We start from the raw sequence: 17,723 nt of genomic DNA, 5'->3' as shown, positions 1-17,723 counted from the left end.
ACCACTCGGGAGTTCAATAACATCATCATTGATCTCATTATCACCACAAGGTAATCAATACACATGACTAGACAGACAAGAGGGTTGAAATGAGAGAGCTGCATCATTGATCTCTCTGATTGTGGAATGCCCCCTCCCCTGCCCACTGGAAAGAGATATCTACCCACAATACACACTAACCAGATGTTTGTGAGGTAAAATGTCAGTGTCACCAATAAAAATAAACTGCAGGCTTAACCCCCATTGTACCAACACCCACAGTAAGCAGCCCACAGTAAATGCAATACCTATATGTGAGAAACTATGGTTTTGTGTTGGCAAATGTGTCAACTAACTAACTAGCAAAACTCTAACCTCAAGTCTACATCAAGAGTGCTTAACGGAGCTATGTGCTAAACATGTTGAAGCAGGCATTGCTTGTGTTATTGAGCATGCTCTCTGGGGTTGGTCTTACACTGCAGCACAGGAAAATAAAGTTGAACTGAAGCAATATATCTACAGTAGGGTGAGACTAAGTAGACTAAACAGGAAGTAGGAAGGTGATAACAAGGTAGACGTAAATACTGTCAATATTGTACATACTGAACAAACCCAACACACTCTGATCTCTATTCTGGACAGCCTAATTTAACCATAGTTTTACTGAGGCTGTACTGTTGTATCTAGATATACAGTATAGTGTACAGTTAGTTCTGGACATACCTGGGCTGGTATTGGGAGAGCCAAGGTCCCCCGGACCCGGTACCCATGCTGGGGCTTTGCATAAAGATCCACCATGTTTATGTAATCCCAATGAGTAGAGCCATATAATCCTACAGCTGAATAGAGCACAGCTACGCTAGCTATCACAGGACTGAACTGACACGAGCTGAGGCAGGCGGGCAGGCACACACACCCTAACACACACATCCTCTCAGACCAGCTGTGTCTGCTGGTGACCAATGACAGTTAGAGATTCCTTGAAAAAAATAACAGCCTTTTCTGTTACAATGACAGGGGGAGGGGGTTCAGAGAGAGAGAGAAAGCTAAGATAGTGAAAAAAAACCTTGGTTTATCTTCTTTCCTAAATAAGAAGGAACTTTATCTTGTCCACTGTCCTCACAGCTCATGTGTTCACTGCTACAACTCTGGTTTGGGTTACATCTTCCCTTTGAACTGTAATCACCCTGAAAGTAACTACAACAATACTACTAAAGTATGGTTTTAAAATCAATGACAACAAATCTGAAATGTACACAGCAAAACACAATTGTGCACTGGAGAGAGGTGAAATGTACATATTTCAGGGGAAAACATCTCTATAAAAGTATATAAACCCAGATTATCTGCAGTTCTGCAGAGTTGGTGAGTGCTTGACTTGACACAGGAAACGGTAGTGAAGGGACGAGATCCGACTGTTATATCTGCTGACTGTCTGATGCCTTTGAACCACCCCAACCAAGTGTCATAATAACACCCCAACCAAGTGTCATAATAACACCCCAACCAAGTGTCATAATAACACCCCAACCAATAGTGTCATAATAACACCCCAACCAAGTGTCATAATAACACCCCAACCAATAGTGTCATAATAACACCCCAACCAAGTGTCATAATAACACCCCAACCAAGTGTCATAATAACACCCCAACCAATAGTGTCATAATAACACCCCAACCAATAGTGTCATAATAACACCCCAACCAATAGTGTCATAATAACACCCCAACCAATAGTGTCATAATAACAGCCCAACCAATAGTGTCATAATAACACCCCAACCAATAGTGTCATAATAACACCCCAACCAATAGTGTCATAATAACACCCCAACCAATAGTGTCATAATAACACCCCAACCAATAGTGTCATAATAACACCCCAACCAATAGTGTCATAATAACACCCCAATGAATAGTGTCATAATAACACCCCAACCAATAGTGTCATAATAACACCCCAACCAATAGTGTCATAATAACACCCCAACCAAGTGTCATAATAACACCCCAACCAATAGTGTCATAATAACACCCCAACCAATAGTGTCATAATAACACCCCAACCAAGTGTCATAATAACACCCCAACCAAGTGTCATAATAACACCCCAACCAAGTGTCATAATAACACCCCAACCAAGTGTCATAATAACACCCCAACCAAGTGTCATAATAACAACCCCACCAATAGTGTCATAATAACACCCCAACCAAGTGTCATAATAACACCCCAACCAAGTGTCATAATAACAGCCCAACCAAGTGTCATAATAACACCCCAACCAAGTGTCATAATAACACCCCAACCAATAGTGTCATAATAACACCCCAACCAAGTGTCATAATAACACCCCAACCAATAGTGTCATAATAACACCCCAACCAATAGTGTCATAATAACACCCCAACCAATGGTGTCATAATAACACCCCAACCAAGTGTCATAATAACACCCCAACCAATAGTGTCATAACACCCCAACCAAGTGTCATAATAACACCCCAACCAATAGTGTCATAATAACACCCCAACCAAGTGTCATAATAACACCCCAACCAATAGTATCATAATAACACACCAACCAATAGTATCATAATAACACACCAACCAAGTGTCATAATAACACACCAACCAATAGTATCATAATAACACACCAACCAATAGTATCATAATAACACAGCAACCAATAGTGTCATAATAACACACCAAACAATAGTATCATAATAACACACCAACCAATAGTGTCATAATAACACCCCAACCAATAGTGTCATAATAACACACCAACCAAGTGTCATAATAACACACCAACCAATAGTATCATAATAACACACCAACCAATAGTATCGTAATAACACCCCTGGCCCTGCATCTAGTATGCTTACCCCTATACATATCTACCTCTATCACTCTAGTATCCCTGCACATTGTAAATATGGTATTGGAACTGACCCTGTATGCTGACTTACTTTCTTATGTTGTTCTTCTTTTTTTATTTCATGTGAAGCAATGTGATAAAATAAAATTACACGAACCAACATGTGAGCACATCTGAGAACACGATCTCATGTTAAATTAATGTGAAATGGTGATCCAAAAATTCAACATACTGTATTAGAACACGTGACCACTTTTGAGCACATGTGAAAGCCCAGTCGTTAAATGTAATTAATAATACTTTACATTAAAAGACATGAATTCAATTGAAACAGTCATGTTTTGTCTAGTTCTCGGTTTATTCCAGTTTGTTCCAGGCAGAAACGTCCATAAGGACATTTTCAGGATGGTCTCAGAACTTTGTATTATGGTTCCCTGGAGGTGTTTTCTAGTTGTGGTGAAAATACGGTAAATCTATAACTAGTTACTATATTTTTTACAGCTCAAGGTGTTCATGTTAAAGTACTGTATGTGACTGTATTCTGATTACTGAGGACTCAACCTCACTCAGGATTTAAACTCGCAACCTCTTGGCTGCTAGCTACCTGAAGTTCCAACTGAGCCACTAGTCTATGGACATAATGGAGAATGGCTATACATTTATTGCCACAAATTTTTTTGCATTTTGCAGTAAAAATAAATATACAACAACCTGAAGGTGTTATTTCTATAAAATGACAGTATCAAATCAAATGCTGCTGTATTCTGATTTAACTTACTGTAAAATCTTGTATAATTCTGTACTGTGTACTGGTTGGGGTTCATTGTGATCAAATACAGTGCCTTCAGAAAGTTTTCATATCCCTTGACTTATTCCACATTGGATTCAAAATGTATTAAATATATGTATTTTTTTACCCATTTAATTACTTTAAATTATGTTCAATTTGAGTGTCGTTATTTCTATATAGCCTACAATTTCTCCTTCTGAACTTCTAATGCGAGTGAGACTGGTATGGCGTTGTGGCGATGAACTTATGAGCAGCTGCTCACCGATTTGACAGGTCTAATGCAGTGTCATGAGCTATCCCTTGCAGTTGTATGACTTTACAACCACGTCGTTGTAAATTCCTTGCAGAGACTCGTCTCCCTGACAATGCAGTATGGAAGAGAAAGGGTCAAAGAAACAAAGGAACTCTCCCGCCAAATTCTACTAAATCCCAGAATTTTAGAATTGAACAATATTCCTATTTTGGAGAATGTGTAAACGGTCGGTGGAGAAGCCAGCTAACGACCCAGTCCATTTTGTTTCATGTTTGTGACCTCATGAAAAACAATACAGCCACATTACCCAGAAAGCCAGAGTCAAACCCAGAGTCACTGGCTTACTGGTGCTCTTCCATGCCGTCCCTAGGAGGGGTGCATCACTTGAGTGGGTTGAGTCACTGACGGTCTTCCTGTCTGGGTTGGCGCCCCCCCTTGGGTTGTGCCTTAGTGGAGATCTTTGTGGGCTATACTCGGCCTTGTCTCAGGATGGTAAGTTGGTGGTTGAAGATATCCCTCTAGTGTTGTGGGGGCTGTGCCTTGGCAAAGTGGGTGGGGTTATATCCTGCCTGTTTGGCCCTGTCCGGGGATATCATCGGATAGGGCCACAGTGTCTCCTGTCCCCTCCTGTCTCAGCCTCCAGTATTTATGCTGCAGTAGTTTATGTGTCGGGGGGCTAGGGTCAGTGTGTTATATCTGGAGTATTTCTCCTGTCTTATTTGGTGTCCTGTGTGAATTTAAGTATGCTCTCTTTCTTTCTCTCTGTCTCTCTTTCTCTCTCTTTCTTTCTTTCTCTCGCTCTCTCTCTCACTCTCTCTCAGAGGACCTGAGCCCTAGGACCATGCGACCTAGGGCTACCTGGCATGATGACTCCTTATTGTCCCCAGTCCACCTGGCCGTGCTACTGCTCCAATTTCAACTGTTTTGCCTGCGGCTATGGAACCCTGACCTGTTCACTGTGATTATTATTATTTGACCATGCTGGTCATTTATGAACATCTTGGCCATCTTCTGTTATAATTTCCACCCGGCACAGCCAGAAGAGGACTGGCCACCCCTCATAGCCTGGCTCCTCTCTAGGTTTCTTCCTAGGTTTTGGCCTTTCTAGGGAGATTTCCTAGCCACCATGCTTCTACACCTGTATTGCTTGCTGTTTGGGGTTTTAGGCTGTGTTTCTGTACAGCACTTTGATATATCAGCTGATGTAAGGGCTATATACAGTGCCTTGCGAAAGTATTCGGCCCCCTTGAACTTTGCGACCTTTTGCCACATTTCAGGCTTCAAACATAAAGATATAAAACTGTATTTTTTTGTGAAGAATCAACAACAAGTGGGACACAATCATGAAGTGGAACGACATTTATTGGATATTTCAAACTTTTTTAACAAATCAAAAACTGAAAAATTGGGCGTGCAAAATTATTCAGCCCCCTTAAGTTAATACTTTGTAGCGCCACCTTTTGCTGCGATTACAGCTGTAAGTCGCTTGGGGTATGTCTCTATCAGTTTTGCACATCGAGAGACTGAAATTTTTTCCCATTCCTCCTTGCAAAACAGCTCGAGCTCAGTGAGGTTGGATGGAGAGCATTTGTGAACAGCAGTTTTCAGTTCTTTCCAAGATTCTCGATTGGATATTCAGGTCTGCACTTTGACTTGGCCATTCTAACACCTGGATATGTTTATTTTTGAACAATTCCATTGTAGATTTTGCTTTATGTTTTGGATCATTGTCTTGTTGGAAGACAAATCTCCGTCCCAGTCTCAGGTCTTTTGCAGACTCCATCAGGTTTTCTTCCAGAATGGTCCTGTATTTGCTTCTACACCTGCATTGCTTGCTGTTTGGGGTTTTAGGCTGGGTTTCTGTACAGCACTTTGAGATATCAGCTGATGTACGAAGGGCTATATAAATAAATTTGATTTGATTTGATTTGATTTGGCTCCATCCATCTTCCCATCAATTTTAACCATCTTCCCTGTCCCTGCTGAAGAAAAGCAGGCCCAAACCATGATGCTGCCACCACCATGTTTGACAGTGGGGATGGTGTGTTCAGGGTGATGAGCTGTGTTGCTTTTACGCCAAACATAACGTTTTGCATTGTTGCCAAAAAGTTCAATTTTGGTTTCATCTGACCAGAGCACCTTCTTCCACATGTTTGGTGCGTCTCCCAGGTGGCTTGTGGCAAACTTTAAACGACACTTTAAATGGATATCTTTAAGAAATGGCTTTCTTGCCACTCTTCCATAAAGGCCAGCTTTGTGCAATATACGACTGATTGTTGTCCTATGGACAGAGTCTCCCACCTCAGCTGTAGATCTCTGCAGTTCATCCAGAGTGATCATGGGCCTCTTGGCTGCATCTCTGATCAGTCTTCTCCTTGTATGAGCTGAAAGTTTAGAGGGACGGCCAGGTCTTGGTAGATTTGCAGTGGTCTGATACTCCTTCCATTTCAATATTATCGCTTGCACAGTGCTCCTTGGGATGTTTAAAGCTTGGGAAATCTTTTTGTATCCAAATCCGGCTTTAAACTTCTTCACAACAGTATCTCGGACCTGCCTGGTGTGTTCCTTGTTCTTCATGATGCTCTGCGCTTTTAACGGACCTCTGAGACTATCATAGTGCAGGTGCATTTATACGGAGACTTGATTACACACAGGTGGATTGTATTTATCATCATTAGTCATTTAGGTCAACATTGGATCATTCAGAGATCCACACTGAACTTCTGGAGAGAGTTTGCTGCACTGAAAGTAAAGGGGCTGAATAATTTTGCACGCCCAATTTTTCAGTTTTTGATTTGTTAAAAAAGTTTGAAATATCCAATAAATGTCGTTCCACTTCATGATTGTGTCCCACTTGTTGTTGATTCTTCACAAAAAAAATACAGTTTTATATCTTTATGTTTGAAGCCTGAAATGTGGCAAAAGGTCGCAAAGTTCAAGGGGGCCGAATACTTTCGCAAGGCACTGTAAATACATTTGATTACCCTAACTCTGTTTATACAGGTTCCTCAGTTATGAGGCTTGCATCTAATTATTGTATAAAATGATAAAATGCTCCATAAGTGAAATGGGATGAACTCTGAACTATTGATCACCTAGAGAAGAAGTGCAGCTGAACATATGTGCAAATCTAGTATGAGAACACTGACCGACGAGGAAGCATCTCCAGAGTGAGCTGAACCTCTCAGACCACGTGAACTTCTCACATGACGACCTGGAAGATTCCACCAAGGATGAGGGCGACATCGACTGGGCAAACCAGAGCCTCATATCACCAGCTCAACTATTGAAGCCAGCTTCACGTAAATACAATGCATTACTTTTCCGAATGAGCGATCGTTAGTGGCATATGTATTTATGTGAGAATAGCTTCCCAGGCCTGATAGAGACCCATGTTCCTTAGTCTTACTTCCAAAAACCCTTTCTCCTCTCTCTGAATCTATCGTGTTATTTTTTTTTTTAATTTAACCTTTATTTAACTAGGCAAGTCAGTTAAGAACAAATTATTTTTACAATGACAGCCTAGGAACAGTGGGTTAACTGCCTTGTTCAGGGGCAGTGACAGATTTTTACCTTGTCAGCTCATGGATTCGATCCAGCAAACCTTTCGGTTACTGGCCCAAAGTTCTAACCACTAGGCTACCTGCCGCCCTGAACTGTTTTTTGTTTAGTCCACTAGGGACACTATTTACGGTATTTACTGTATAATGTATATTCTGTAATTGTTTAATTGGTTAGTAAATAAATAATTGAGCCAATTTGTGTATGGATGATTTATAAGTAAAGGCTGGGTTTGTGCAGATAACTAAGCATTTTACGATGTGCAGATGAGACTGATATCAGGTAAAGAATAATTAATGACTGATTGACTGCTATTGATATAAAAGATCTTCAGATCTTTAAGAGTGGATTTGCGAGATAGCTGCTCTATATAAATGAATGTTTCCATGGTGGCCCAGGTTAATGTTTTAATTGTTGCATGGTTTAATTCAATCAGGTAATCAATTAAACATTATGTAATCAATTTTAAACTAGCATGTCATCTCATTAAAGAAGTCAGAGACACGACAGCAGTTACACCTCCGACATCGCCAAAACACCAGATAGACCGCTGCGCCACTAGGAGCCTAAGGCACTGTATCTCAGTGCTAAAGGTGTCACCAGACCCTGGTTCAATTCCAGGCTGTATCCCAACTGGCTGTGATTGGGGGTCCCATAGGGCGGCGCACAATTGGCCCAGCGTTGTCCGGGTTTGGCCGGGGTAGGCCGTCACTGTAAATAAGAATTTGTTCTTAACTGACTTGACTGGTTAAATAAAGGTTAAATAAAATAATGCAGGTTTCTGCAATCACTTGTTTGATTGATCTGATTGAATTTGTCAAGTTTCCCTGAGCACTGCTACTTTTTCGTTGGTGTTGTCAGATAATCAGACAATCATTGAGTTGATTCCGGAAAACTTTTTGCAAAGTACAGAAATGTATTGGTTGCATTCCAAGTGTGCTAACCAATGTTGAGGTCAATTCCATTTTACTCCCAGTCAATTCAGAAAGTGAACCAAACTCCAATTCCTAATTTTACAGCTCTGATAGAGTTCAGTGTGTCAAATCGGAGGGCCTGTTGTCCGGACCTCTGACAGTCTCTATGGGTGTGCCACAGGGTTCAATTCTCGGGCAGACTCTCTTTTCTGTATACATCAATGATGTTGCTCTTGCTGCTGGTGATTCTCTGATCCACCTCTACCCAGACGACACCATTCTGTATACTTCTGGCCCCTCCTTGGACACTGTGTTAACTAACCTCCAGACGAGCTTCAATGCCATACAACTCTCCTTCTGTGGCCTCCAGCTGCTCTTAAACGCAAGTAAAACTAAATGCATGCTATTCAATCGATCACTGCCCACACCTGCTCGCCCGTCCAGCATCACTACTCTGGACGGCACTGACTTAGAATACGTGGGTACAAATACCTGGGTGTCTGGTTAGACTGTAAACTCTCCTTCCAGACTCACATCAAGCATCTCCAATCCAAAATTAAAACTAGAATCAGCTTCCTATATCGCAACAAAGCATCCTTAACTCATGCTGCCAAACATACCCTCGTAAAACTGACCATCCTACCGATCCTCTACTTCGGTGATGTCATCTATAAAATAGCCTCCAAAACTCTACTCAACAAACTGGATGCAGTATATCACAGTGCCATCCGTTTTGTCACCAAAGCCCCATACACTACCCACCATTGCGACCTGTACGCTCTCGTTGGTTGGCCCTCGCTTCATACCTGTCGCCAAACCCACTGGCTACAGGTTATCTACAAGTCTCTGCTAGGTAAAGCCCCGCCTTATCTCAGCTCACTGGTCACCATAGCAGCACCCACTCGTAGCACGCGCTCCAGCAGGTATATCTCACTGGTCACCCCCAAAGCCAATTCCTCCTTTGGTCGTCTTTGCTTCCAGTTCTCTGCTGCCCATGACTGGCACGAATTGCAAAAATCTCTGAAGCTGGAGACTCACATCTCCCTCACTAGCTTTCAGAGCAGCTTACAGATCACTGCACCTGTAAACAGCCCATCCCCATACTGGTATTTATTCATTTATTTATTTTGCTCCTTTGCACCCCAGTATCTCTACCTGCACATTCATCTTCTGCCGATCTACCATTCCAGTGTTTAATTGCTATATTGTAATTACTTCCATGGCCTATTTATTTCCTTAACTTACCTCATTTGCACTCACTGTATATAGACTTTTTGTTTTATTTTGTTCTACTGTATTATTGACTGTATGTTTTGTTTATTCCATGTGTAACTTTGTGTTGTTGTATGTGTCGAATTGCTACGCTTTATCTTGGCCAGGTTGCAGTTTCAAATGAGAACTTTTTCTCAACTAGCCTACGTGGTTAAATAAAGGTGAAATATATATATATATATTTTTAAACCATGTGTTTTTTTGAAACACGTGACATTTCACAAGAAGATTCACATGTGAAACACTTTGTGTGATGTTTTTTCACATGAAGTTTCACATGAGGATTTTCACGTGATCACATAACCTTTCACATGTGTGAGTCATTATGATGCTCACACAGTGCTTTTAACACAGGGTTTTCAACTTACATATTTGACACACATGACTACATTGTGTATGTTTATTTATACATTAATTATTATTCAACATGTCATTACCTGGGATTTGAACGCACAACCTCTTGGTTCACAGCATTCCTATCATCTTGCTATGCCACCATGTCTGTATCAATGACTGACTGATTTCACCTGTATTCCTACACTATGGACTTAAAAATGTGAAAATTATGATATTTATCATAGGGACTCAGGAGTATCAATTAAACAGAATAATATGACCCACCAACTATACAGAAACTCTTCAATTGCTGAAATAAGTAAATTAAATCAATGAATAGTCAGAATGAATGATAACTAAAATAACAGTGCAGATGGCACTTTTTTGCTAAGTGCAAAGATGTAGTATAGATAATGAATGTGTCTGGGAATGCTAGAGACTTTGTGGTGCAGCACAAAGGTCAGTGTACCTCAAATTCAGAGGTTGTGAGTTCAAATCCCAGGTGGGGACATATTTTAGCTGAACAGCAATAACACATGAAATAGCACATGTGAAAACGTGAACACATGAAATGTCAAAAACACACCTTTACACATGTGAAATGTTACATGTATAGTGTTGGAGAAAAACAAACAAGTTTTCACATGTGAAATGCCATATGTGGAGGGGCAGGTAGCCTAGTTGTTAGTGTTGGACCAGTAACCGAAAGGTTGCAAGATTGAATCACCAAGCTGACAAGGTAAAAATCTGTCGTTCTTCCCCCGAACAAGGCAGTTAACCCACTGTTCCTAGGCAATCATTGAAAATAAGAATTTGTTCTTAACTGACTTGCCTAGTTAAAAAAAGCAAAAATAAATGTGTGTTTCAAAAGCACGTTTTCACATTTAATATTTCACATGTCATATATGAAGTTTTTCAAAAACACATGTTTTGACGTGTTCCAAAATGAACAGAAATAGCTAATAGTGTAATTTATACAGCTGAACTGTGTTTTTACAGGAAATATACTGTTGCACAATGAACTGTATTCTGGAAATACAAAGAAATTCTCATTCAAAATATTTTCTAAGCTAATTGGTAAACCAGGCGAGGCAATCATTTGAGAAACCAAGGCTGTCGAGTCTTCCGATAAGAATGTGGTGATTGACAGAGTCGAAAGCCTTGGCCAGGTCGATGAATACGGCTGCACAATAATGTCTCTTATCGATGGCGGTTATGATGTCATTTAGAACCTTGAGCGTGGCTGAGGTCCACACATGACCAGCTCTGAAACCAGATTGCATAGCGGAGAAGGTATGGTGGGATTCGTAATGGTCAGTAATCTGTTTGTTAACTTGGCTTTCTAGACCCAAACTGTAGCAGTTTGGGTCTAGAGTGTCTCCACCTTTGAAGAGGGGGATGACTGCAGCAGCTTTCCAATCTTTGGGAATCTCAGACGATACGAAAGAGAGGTTGAACAGGCTAGTAATAGGGGTTGCAACAATTTCTGCAGATAATTTTTGAAAGAGAGGGTCCAGATTGTCTAGCCCGGCTGATTTGTAGGGGTCCAGATTTTGCAGCTCTTTCAGAACATCAGCTATCTGGATTTGGATAAATGAGAAATGGTGGGGGCTTTGGCGGGTTGCTGTGGAGGGTGCCCGGGCAGTTGACCGTGGTAGGGGTAGCCACGTGGAAAGCATGGCCAGCCGTCGAGAAATGCTTACTGAAATTCTCAATTATAGTGGATTTATCGGTGGTGACAGTGTTTCCTAACCTCAGAGCAGTGGGCAGCTGGGAGGAGGTGCTCTTATTCTCCATGGACTTTACAGTGTCCCAGAACTTTTTTGAGTTAGTACTACAGGATGCAAATTTCTGTTTGAAAAAGCTTGCCTTTTCTAACTGCCTGTGTATATTTGTTCCTAACTTCCCTGAAAAGTTGCATATCACGGGGTCTATTCGATGCTAATGCAGAAGGCCACAGGATATTTTTGTGCTGGTCAAGGGCAGACAGGTCTGGAGTGAACCAAGGACTGTATACATTCCTAGTTCAAGTGAGGAAGGCACTTTTAAAGAATAGCAAGGCATCATCTACAGAATTAGTTAGGATGACATCTATGAGGGTGCCCGTGTTTACTGATTTGGGGTTGTACCTGGTAGGTTCATTGATAATTTGTGTGAGATTGAGGGCATCAAGCTTAGTTTGTAGGATGGCCGGGGTGTTAAGCATGTCCCAGTTTAGGTCAACCTAGTAGCACAAGCTCAGAAGATAGATGGGGGGCAATCAATTCACATATGGTATCGAGGGCACAGTTGGGGGCAGAGGGAGGTCTATAGCAAGCGGCAACATTGAGAGACTTGTTTCTGGAGAGGTGAATTTTTAGAAGTAGAAGCTCAAATTGTTTGGGTACAGACTTAGATAGTAATACAGAACTCTGCAGGCAATCTTTGCAGTAGATTGCAACACCACCCCCTTTGGCAGTTCTATCTTGGCGGAAAACATTATAGTTAGCAATGGAGATTTCAGGGTTTTTGGTGGTTTTCCTAAGCCAGGATTCAGACACGGCTAAGCCATCTGGGTTAGCAGAGTGTGCTAAAGCAGTGAGTAAAACAAACTTAGGGAGTAGGCTTGTAATGTTACCATGCATGAAACCAAGGCTTTTACGTTTACAGAAGTCAACAAATGAGAGCACCTGGGGAGTGGAGCTAGGCACTGCAGGACCTGGATTAACCTCCATATCACCAGAAGAACAGAGGAGAAGTAGGATAAGGATACGGCTAAAGACTACACGAACTGGCCGTCTAGCACGTTCAGAACAGAGAGTAAAAGGAGCAGGTTTCTAGGCACGATAGCATAGATTCAAGGCATAGTGTACAGACAAAGGTAAGTTAGGATGTGTGTACATTGGAGGTAAACCTAGGCATTGAGTAATGAAGAGAGAGATATAGGTTCTAGAGTTGTTTAAACCAGGTGATGTCATCGCATATGTAGGAGGTGGAACAACATGGTTGGTTAAGGCATATTGAGCAGGGCTAGAGGCTCTACAGTGAAATAAGACAGTAATCACTAACCAGGACAGTAATAGACCAGGCATATTGATATTAGAAAGAGGCATGCGTAGCCAAGTGAACATATGGGTCCAGTGAGTGGTTGGGCTGGCTGGGGACACGGCGATTCAGACAGTTAGCAGGCCAATGCTAACAAGCTAACAGTTAGTAGGCCGGGAGTAAAGCAAGCTAGCAGCTGGTAGCTAGCAGTTAGCAGGCCGGGTTAGCAAGCAAGCAGTTAGCATTGGCTAGCAGTTACAGACCGGACCGGTTAAGCTAGCAGTTAGCAGGCCAGGGCCGGCAGCTAGCAGTTAGTAGACCGGGGCAAGCTAGCAGTTAGCAGGCCGGGTTAGCAAGCAGTTAGCATACCGAGTTAGCAAGCAAGCAGTTAGCAATGGCTAGCAGTTAGCAGACCGGGTCCGGCAGCTAGCAGTTAGCAGACCGGGTAAGAAAGCAAGCAGATAGCAGGGGCTAGAAAGTTAGCCTTTGGGGGACATCGCGATGGGGGTAAGTCTGTTTTTGCCTCTTCATTCGGTGACGTCAATAGACCAGTCGTGGAATTAGTAGGGTTCCATGTAGCTCTAGCAGGCCTAGCTGGTTAGCATAATAGGCCTTCAGCGGGCGTCGCGCCTGAGGGGCCTTTTGGAGTCCTCGGGCAGATTATGTCGGTATTCAAGTCGTAGGGGATCTGCGGGGTTCCATGCCCGTACCAGCTGTAGAAGGGGTCCGGATATTGTAGCCCAGGAGTATACTTCGGTGGTAGCACAGGAGCCCTGTCCGGGCTAGCTTCAAGCTAATTGGTGCTTGCTCTGGGATGGAAACGCTAGCCAAGAGTAGTCATCCGGGATTGCGGTTAGCTAGTTGTGAAGATCCAGATGAAAATGTTCAGTTTGCGGTAGGAATCCGGGGATAAAAATAACAGGTCCGTTATGTCACGTTGTTCGAACTGGCGAGAACTTTCCGAGCTGAAGGTTAGCTGATGACCGCTGGCAATGGTTTGCTGACTGATAGCTGGTAGTTAGCTGGCTAGCTTCAGTTGAGGGATTCCAGATCCGAAGTAAATATAAATACTTTAGGGGGAAAAAAAAGCAGATCCACGCCACATTGGGTGAGGCGGGTTGCAGGAGAGTATTTAGATGTTGAGGTTTAGCAAAATATTTTAAAGGATATGCAACGAAAAAGATGTAAAACGATATATACAAGGGACACGACAGGACAAAGACGTCTGACTGCTATGCCATCTTGGATCAGAAAATGTGAAATCATGTGATTTTTCCCCATAAGGGACCACCCCAACCAATAGTATCACAATAACTCCCAACACCCCAACCAATATTATAATAATAAACACCCAACAGTATCATAATAACACCCCAACCAATAGTATTTCAAATTAGTGTTTAAAATTCAAATATCATCCCTTATAATGAATAATGTTGACTAAAAGAGGGACAGCGATGTACTGCAGAAAAGGAAACATCGTTGTGATGTTGAACTAGCTCCTGAAGAAGGAGATGGTTGAAGAGGAAACATCGTTGTGATGTTGAACTAGCTCTTGAAGAAGGAGATGGTTGAAGAGGAAACATTGTTGTGATGTTGAACTAGCTCCTGAAGAAGGAGATGGTTGAAGAGGAAACATTGTTGTGATGTTGAACTAGCTCCTGAAGAAGGAGATGGTTGAAGAGGAAACATCGTTGTGATGTTGAACTAGCTCCTGAAGAAGGAGATGGTTGAAGAGGAAACATCGTTGTGATGTTGAACTAGCTCTTGAAGAAGGAGATGGTTGAAGAGGAAACATCGTTGTGATGTTGAACTAGCTCCTGAAGAAGGAGATGGTTGAAGAGGAAACATCGTTGTGATGTTGAACTAGCTCCTGAGGAAGGAGATGGTTGAAGAGGAAACATTGTTGTGATGTTGAACTAGCTCCTGAAGAAGGAGATGGTAGCCATATTTTGTATAGTCTCCAATTGCCCTAAAGGAGAATAATCAGAACTTTCTCTTATAGCCTTGAGCAATGCTACAAAGCAGCAATCTGCCTAATTACTTCACTGCTTTGGCAATCATCCAATAAAACAATGGAGGAGCAAATTGGGGCCCAAAATCAGGCCACAAAAACACAGTCGGCCTATTAATGGAGTCTGATTCCTACCCGTTACATCACTCCTCATGGCCCAGAATCCTGGATTACCCCAGAGACGGCAGTTATGGCTCCATTTACAATCGACATACAGCACAGCAGCCGTATCACTTCCCTATCCATCTCCTCACTTCACTTTAACTCAGGCCAGGCTGATTGACGCTTTATTGACATGTCTCGTCTGACTGCCCCGAGGCAGAGAACCTGCTCGCATATGAAGCAGGAGAACATAGAGTTTCGAGAACATAGAAATTCTAGAACATAGATGGAACACAGAGATGTATACATTCTACATGTATGGATAGAGAGAAAAAAGAGAAGAAATGGTAATCTCTGAACATACTGCAGTGTCTCAAACATAACATACCGAAACTGACTTAGGTGTTGGGTAACAACTGCTGTCCAAGAATGCCTACGGTACTGTATACACCCTTACGGAAAAAACATACATTTCACATGTGAAGTGTTCCAAAAATCCATGTTTTCATGTGAACTTATGTGAAATTAATGTGATAACATTAAAGCAACACGTGATAAAATGACACTACAAGTGAAACCGTGATCACATGTGAAGTGTTCCGAAAACACATTTCACATGTGAACTAACGTGGTTTTTCTGTAAGGGCAGTAAAGCCGCTTAGTTAAAATGCATATTTACAGATATGTAGATCTCAAGAGCTTTGATAGCGAAGTCCCAAGCAGTTAACCCTATCATAACAAACATAGAATACATAAAAAAGAACCATGCATCAAGATCAAATTAAAGACATTCCGGATCTAATATGATTCTATGACTAAGGAGACAAGATACTTTAGACCAGTGGTTCCAAAACTTTTTATAGTCCCGTACCCCTTCAAACATTCAACCTCCAGCTGCGTACCCCCTCCAGCACCAGGGTCAGCACACTTTCAAATGTTTTTTGCCATCATTGTAAGACTGCCACACACACACACACTATACATTTATTAAACATAAGAATGAGTGTGACTTTTTGTCACATCCCGACACGTGGGAAGTGACAAAGAGCTCTTATAGGACCAGGGCACAAATAATAATAATCAATTATTTTTCTCTTTCTTTAACCATCTTACATATAAAACCTTATTTAAATAACTCACCACAAGTTAATGAGAAGGATGCACCGTAACTCTGCAATGTTGGGTTGTATTGGAGAGAGTCTGCGTCTTAAATCATTCTCCACACACAGTCTGTGCCTGTATTTAGTTTTCATGCTAGTGAGGGCTGAAAGTCCACTCTCACATACTGTAGGTACGTGGTTGCCAGAGGCATCAGTGTCTTAACAGCGCGATTTGCCAAGGCAGGATACTCTGAAAATGTGAAGAAAAAAAAAAAGTTCAAAAAAGTAATATTATGATATATTTTTTAACGTGAATCACATTTTTATTTGGGGTACCACCGACAGCATTACACGTATCCCAGTTTGGGAATACCGGCTTTAGACAATGGTTGCGTTCCCCTGCTCAGATGTTGCATGCATCAACCAAAGATTGCATGCATCAACCAATGGTTGCGTGCCATGTCATCGACTGACAGATTGCTATAACATATGTGGTTAGCTGATAAATAAAATACCTACCCAGGCATTGTAAGATCTGGCAGGCAATCAGCAGCACCTAGGCAGAGGAACGTGGCCAAAGGCTGCATTTAGACAGGCAGGCCAAATCTGATATTTTTTCCCCATGAATTAGACTTTTGACCAATCACATCAGATATTTTTCAGAGCTGATCTGAATTAGTGAAAAAAAGATCAGAATTGGGCTGCCTGTGTAAACACAGCCATGAAATAGTCTCATTACAGCTGAGGAGCGGTCATTGGGAGCCTCTAGAGGAGATTTGCACAACAAGCACAGAGAAAAATGCTGAATTTCCATTTCTCTCTCAAATGGTGTGTGTACGTTTACTAAATCAAATCAAACATTATTTGTCACATGGGCAGAATACAACAAGGGTAGACCTTACCGTGAAATGCTTACTTACAAGCCCTTAACTAACAATGCAGTTCAAGAAGAGTGAAACAAATATTTACCAAATTAACTAAAGTAAAAAAATTATCAAAAGTAACACAATAAAATAACGAGGCTATATACAGGCGGTACAGGCACAGAGACAATGTGCGGGGGCACAGGCCAGCCGAGGCAATCCGTACATGTAGGAAGGGGTAAGGTGACTATGCATAGATAAAAAAACAGTGAGCAGCAGCAGTGTACAAACAAAAGGATGGGGGATGGGGGGTGGGACTGTTCAGCGGTCTTATGGCTTGGGGGTAGATGCTGCTAAGGAGCCTTTCGGTCCTTGGCAGTTACAATTTACCAGTACTAATGCAAATAACCTAGTGATCTGGTGAAGTATGCATGAACATGATGATATCAACAAGATCACAACCGTTTTTACATTCATATTTTGTTTATAACAATAGTTAAGGAATTTATGGTTCATTTGATCATGTAAGAAGACCATTCCTACATTCGTTTTCATGTAAATTGAGTCCATTTAACTAGGGTAGTCCACTCCACTCGATAGTCTAACCATCACTATTTTCCACAGAGTCTTGGG

At 41.7% G+C, this 17,723-nt stretch overlaps 1 protein-coding gene across 7 annotated transcripts in view; it reads right to left on the bottom strand.

Moving 5' to 3' along the window:
- LOC109900078 (rho GTPase-activating protein 27-like) overlaps positions 1-17,723 on the bottom strand; it is a 51,274-nt gene that overhangs the window by 22,174 nt on the left and 11,377 nt on the right. Inside the window, exon 1 of one of the 7 annotated variants that reach the window (XM_031835220.1) lies at positions 703-908. The exons of 4 other annotated variants lie outside the window; for them this stretch is intronic. In XM_031835220.1, the coding sequence (XP_031691080.1) occupies positions 703-777 (75 nt within the window). In that variant the 5' untranslated portion in view covers positions 778-908. Of the gene's footprint in view, positions 1-702; positions 909-17,723 lie in introns of those variants that run through there. 2 more of the 7 variants (XM_031835222.1, XM_031835221.1) reach the window with 2 other exon arrangements.

This window comes from Oncorhynchus kisutch, linkage group LG11, assembly GCF_002021735.2.
Source record: "Oncorhynchus kisutch isolate 150728-3 linkage group LG11, Okis_V2, whole genome shotgun sequence".
Lineage (NCBI taxonomy): Eukaryota > Metazoa > Chordata > Actinopteri > Salmoniformes > Salmonidae > Oncorhynchus > Oncorhynchus kisutch.
Note: the sequence above shows the minus strand (reverse complement) of the source record. Positions and strands in the feature narration are given on the sequence as shown.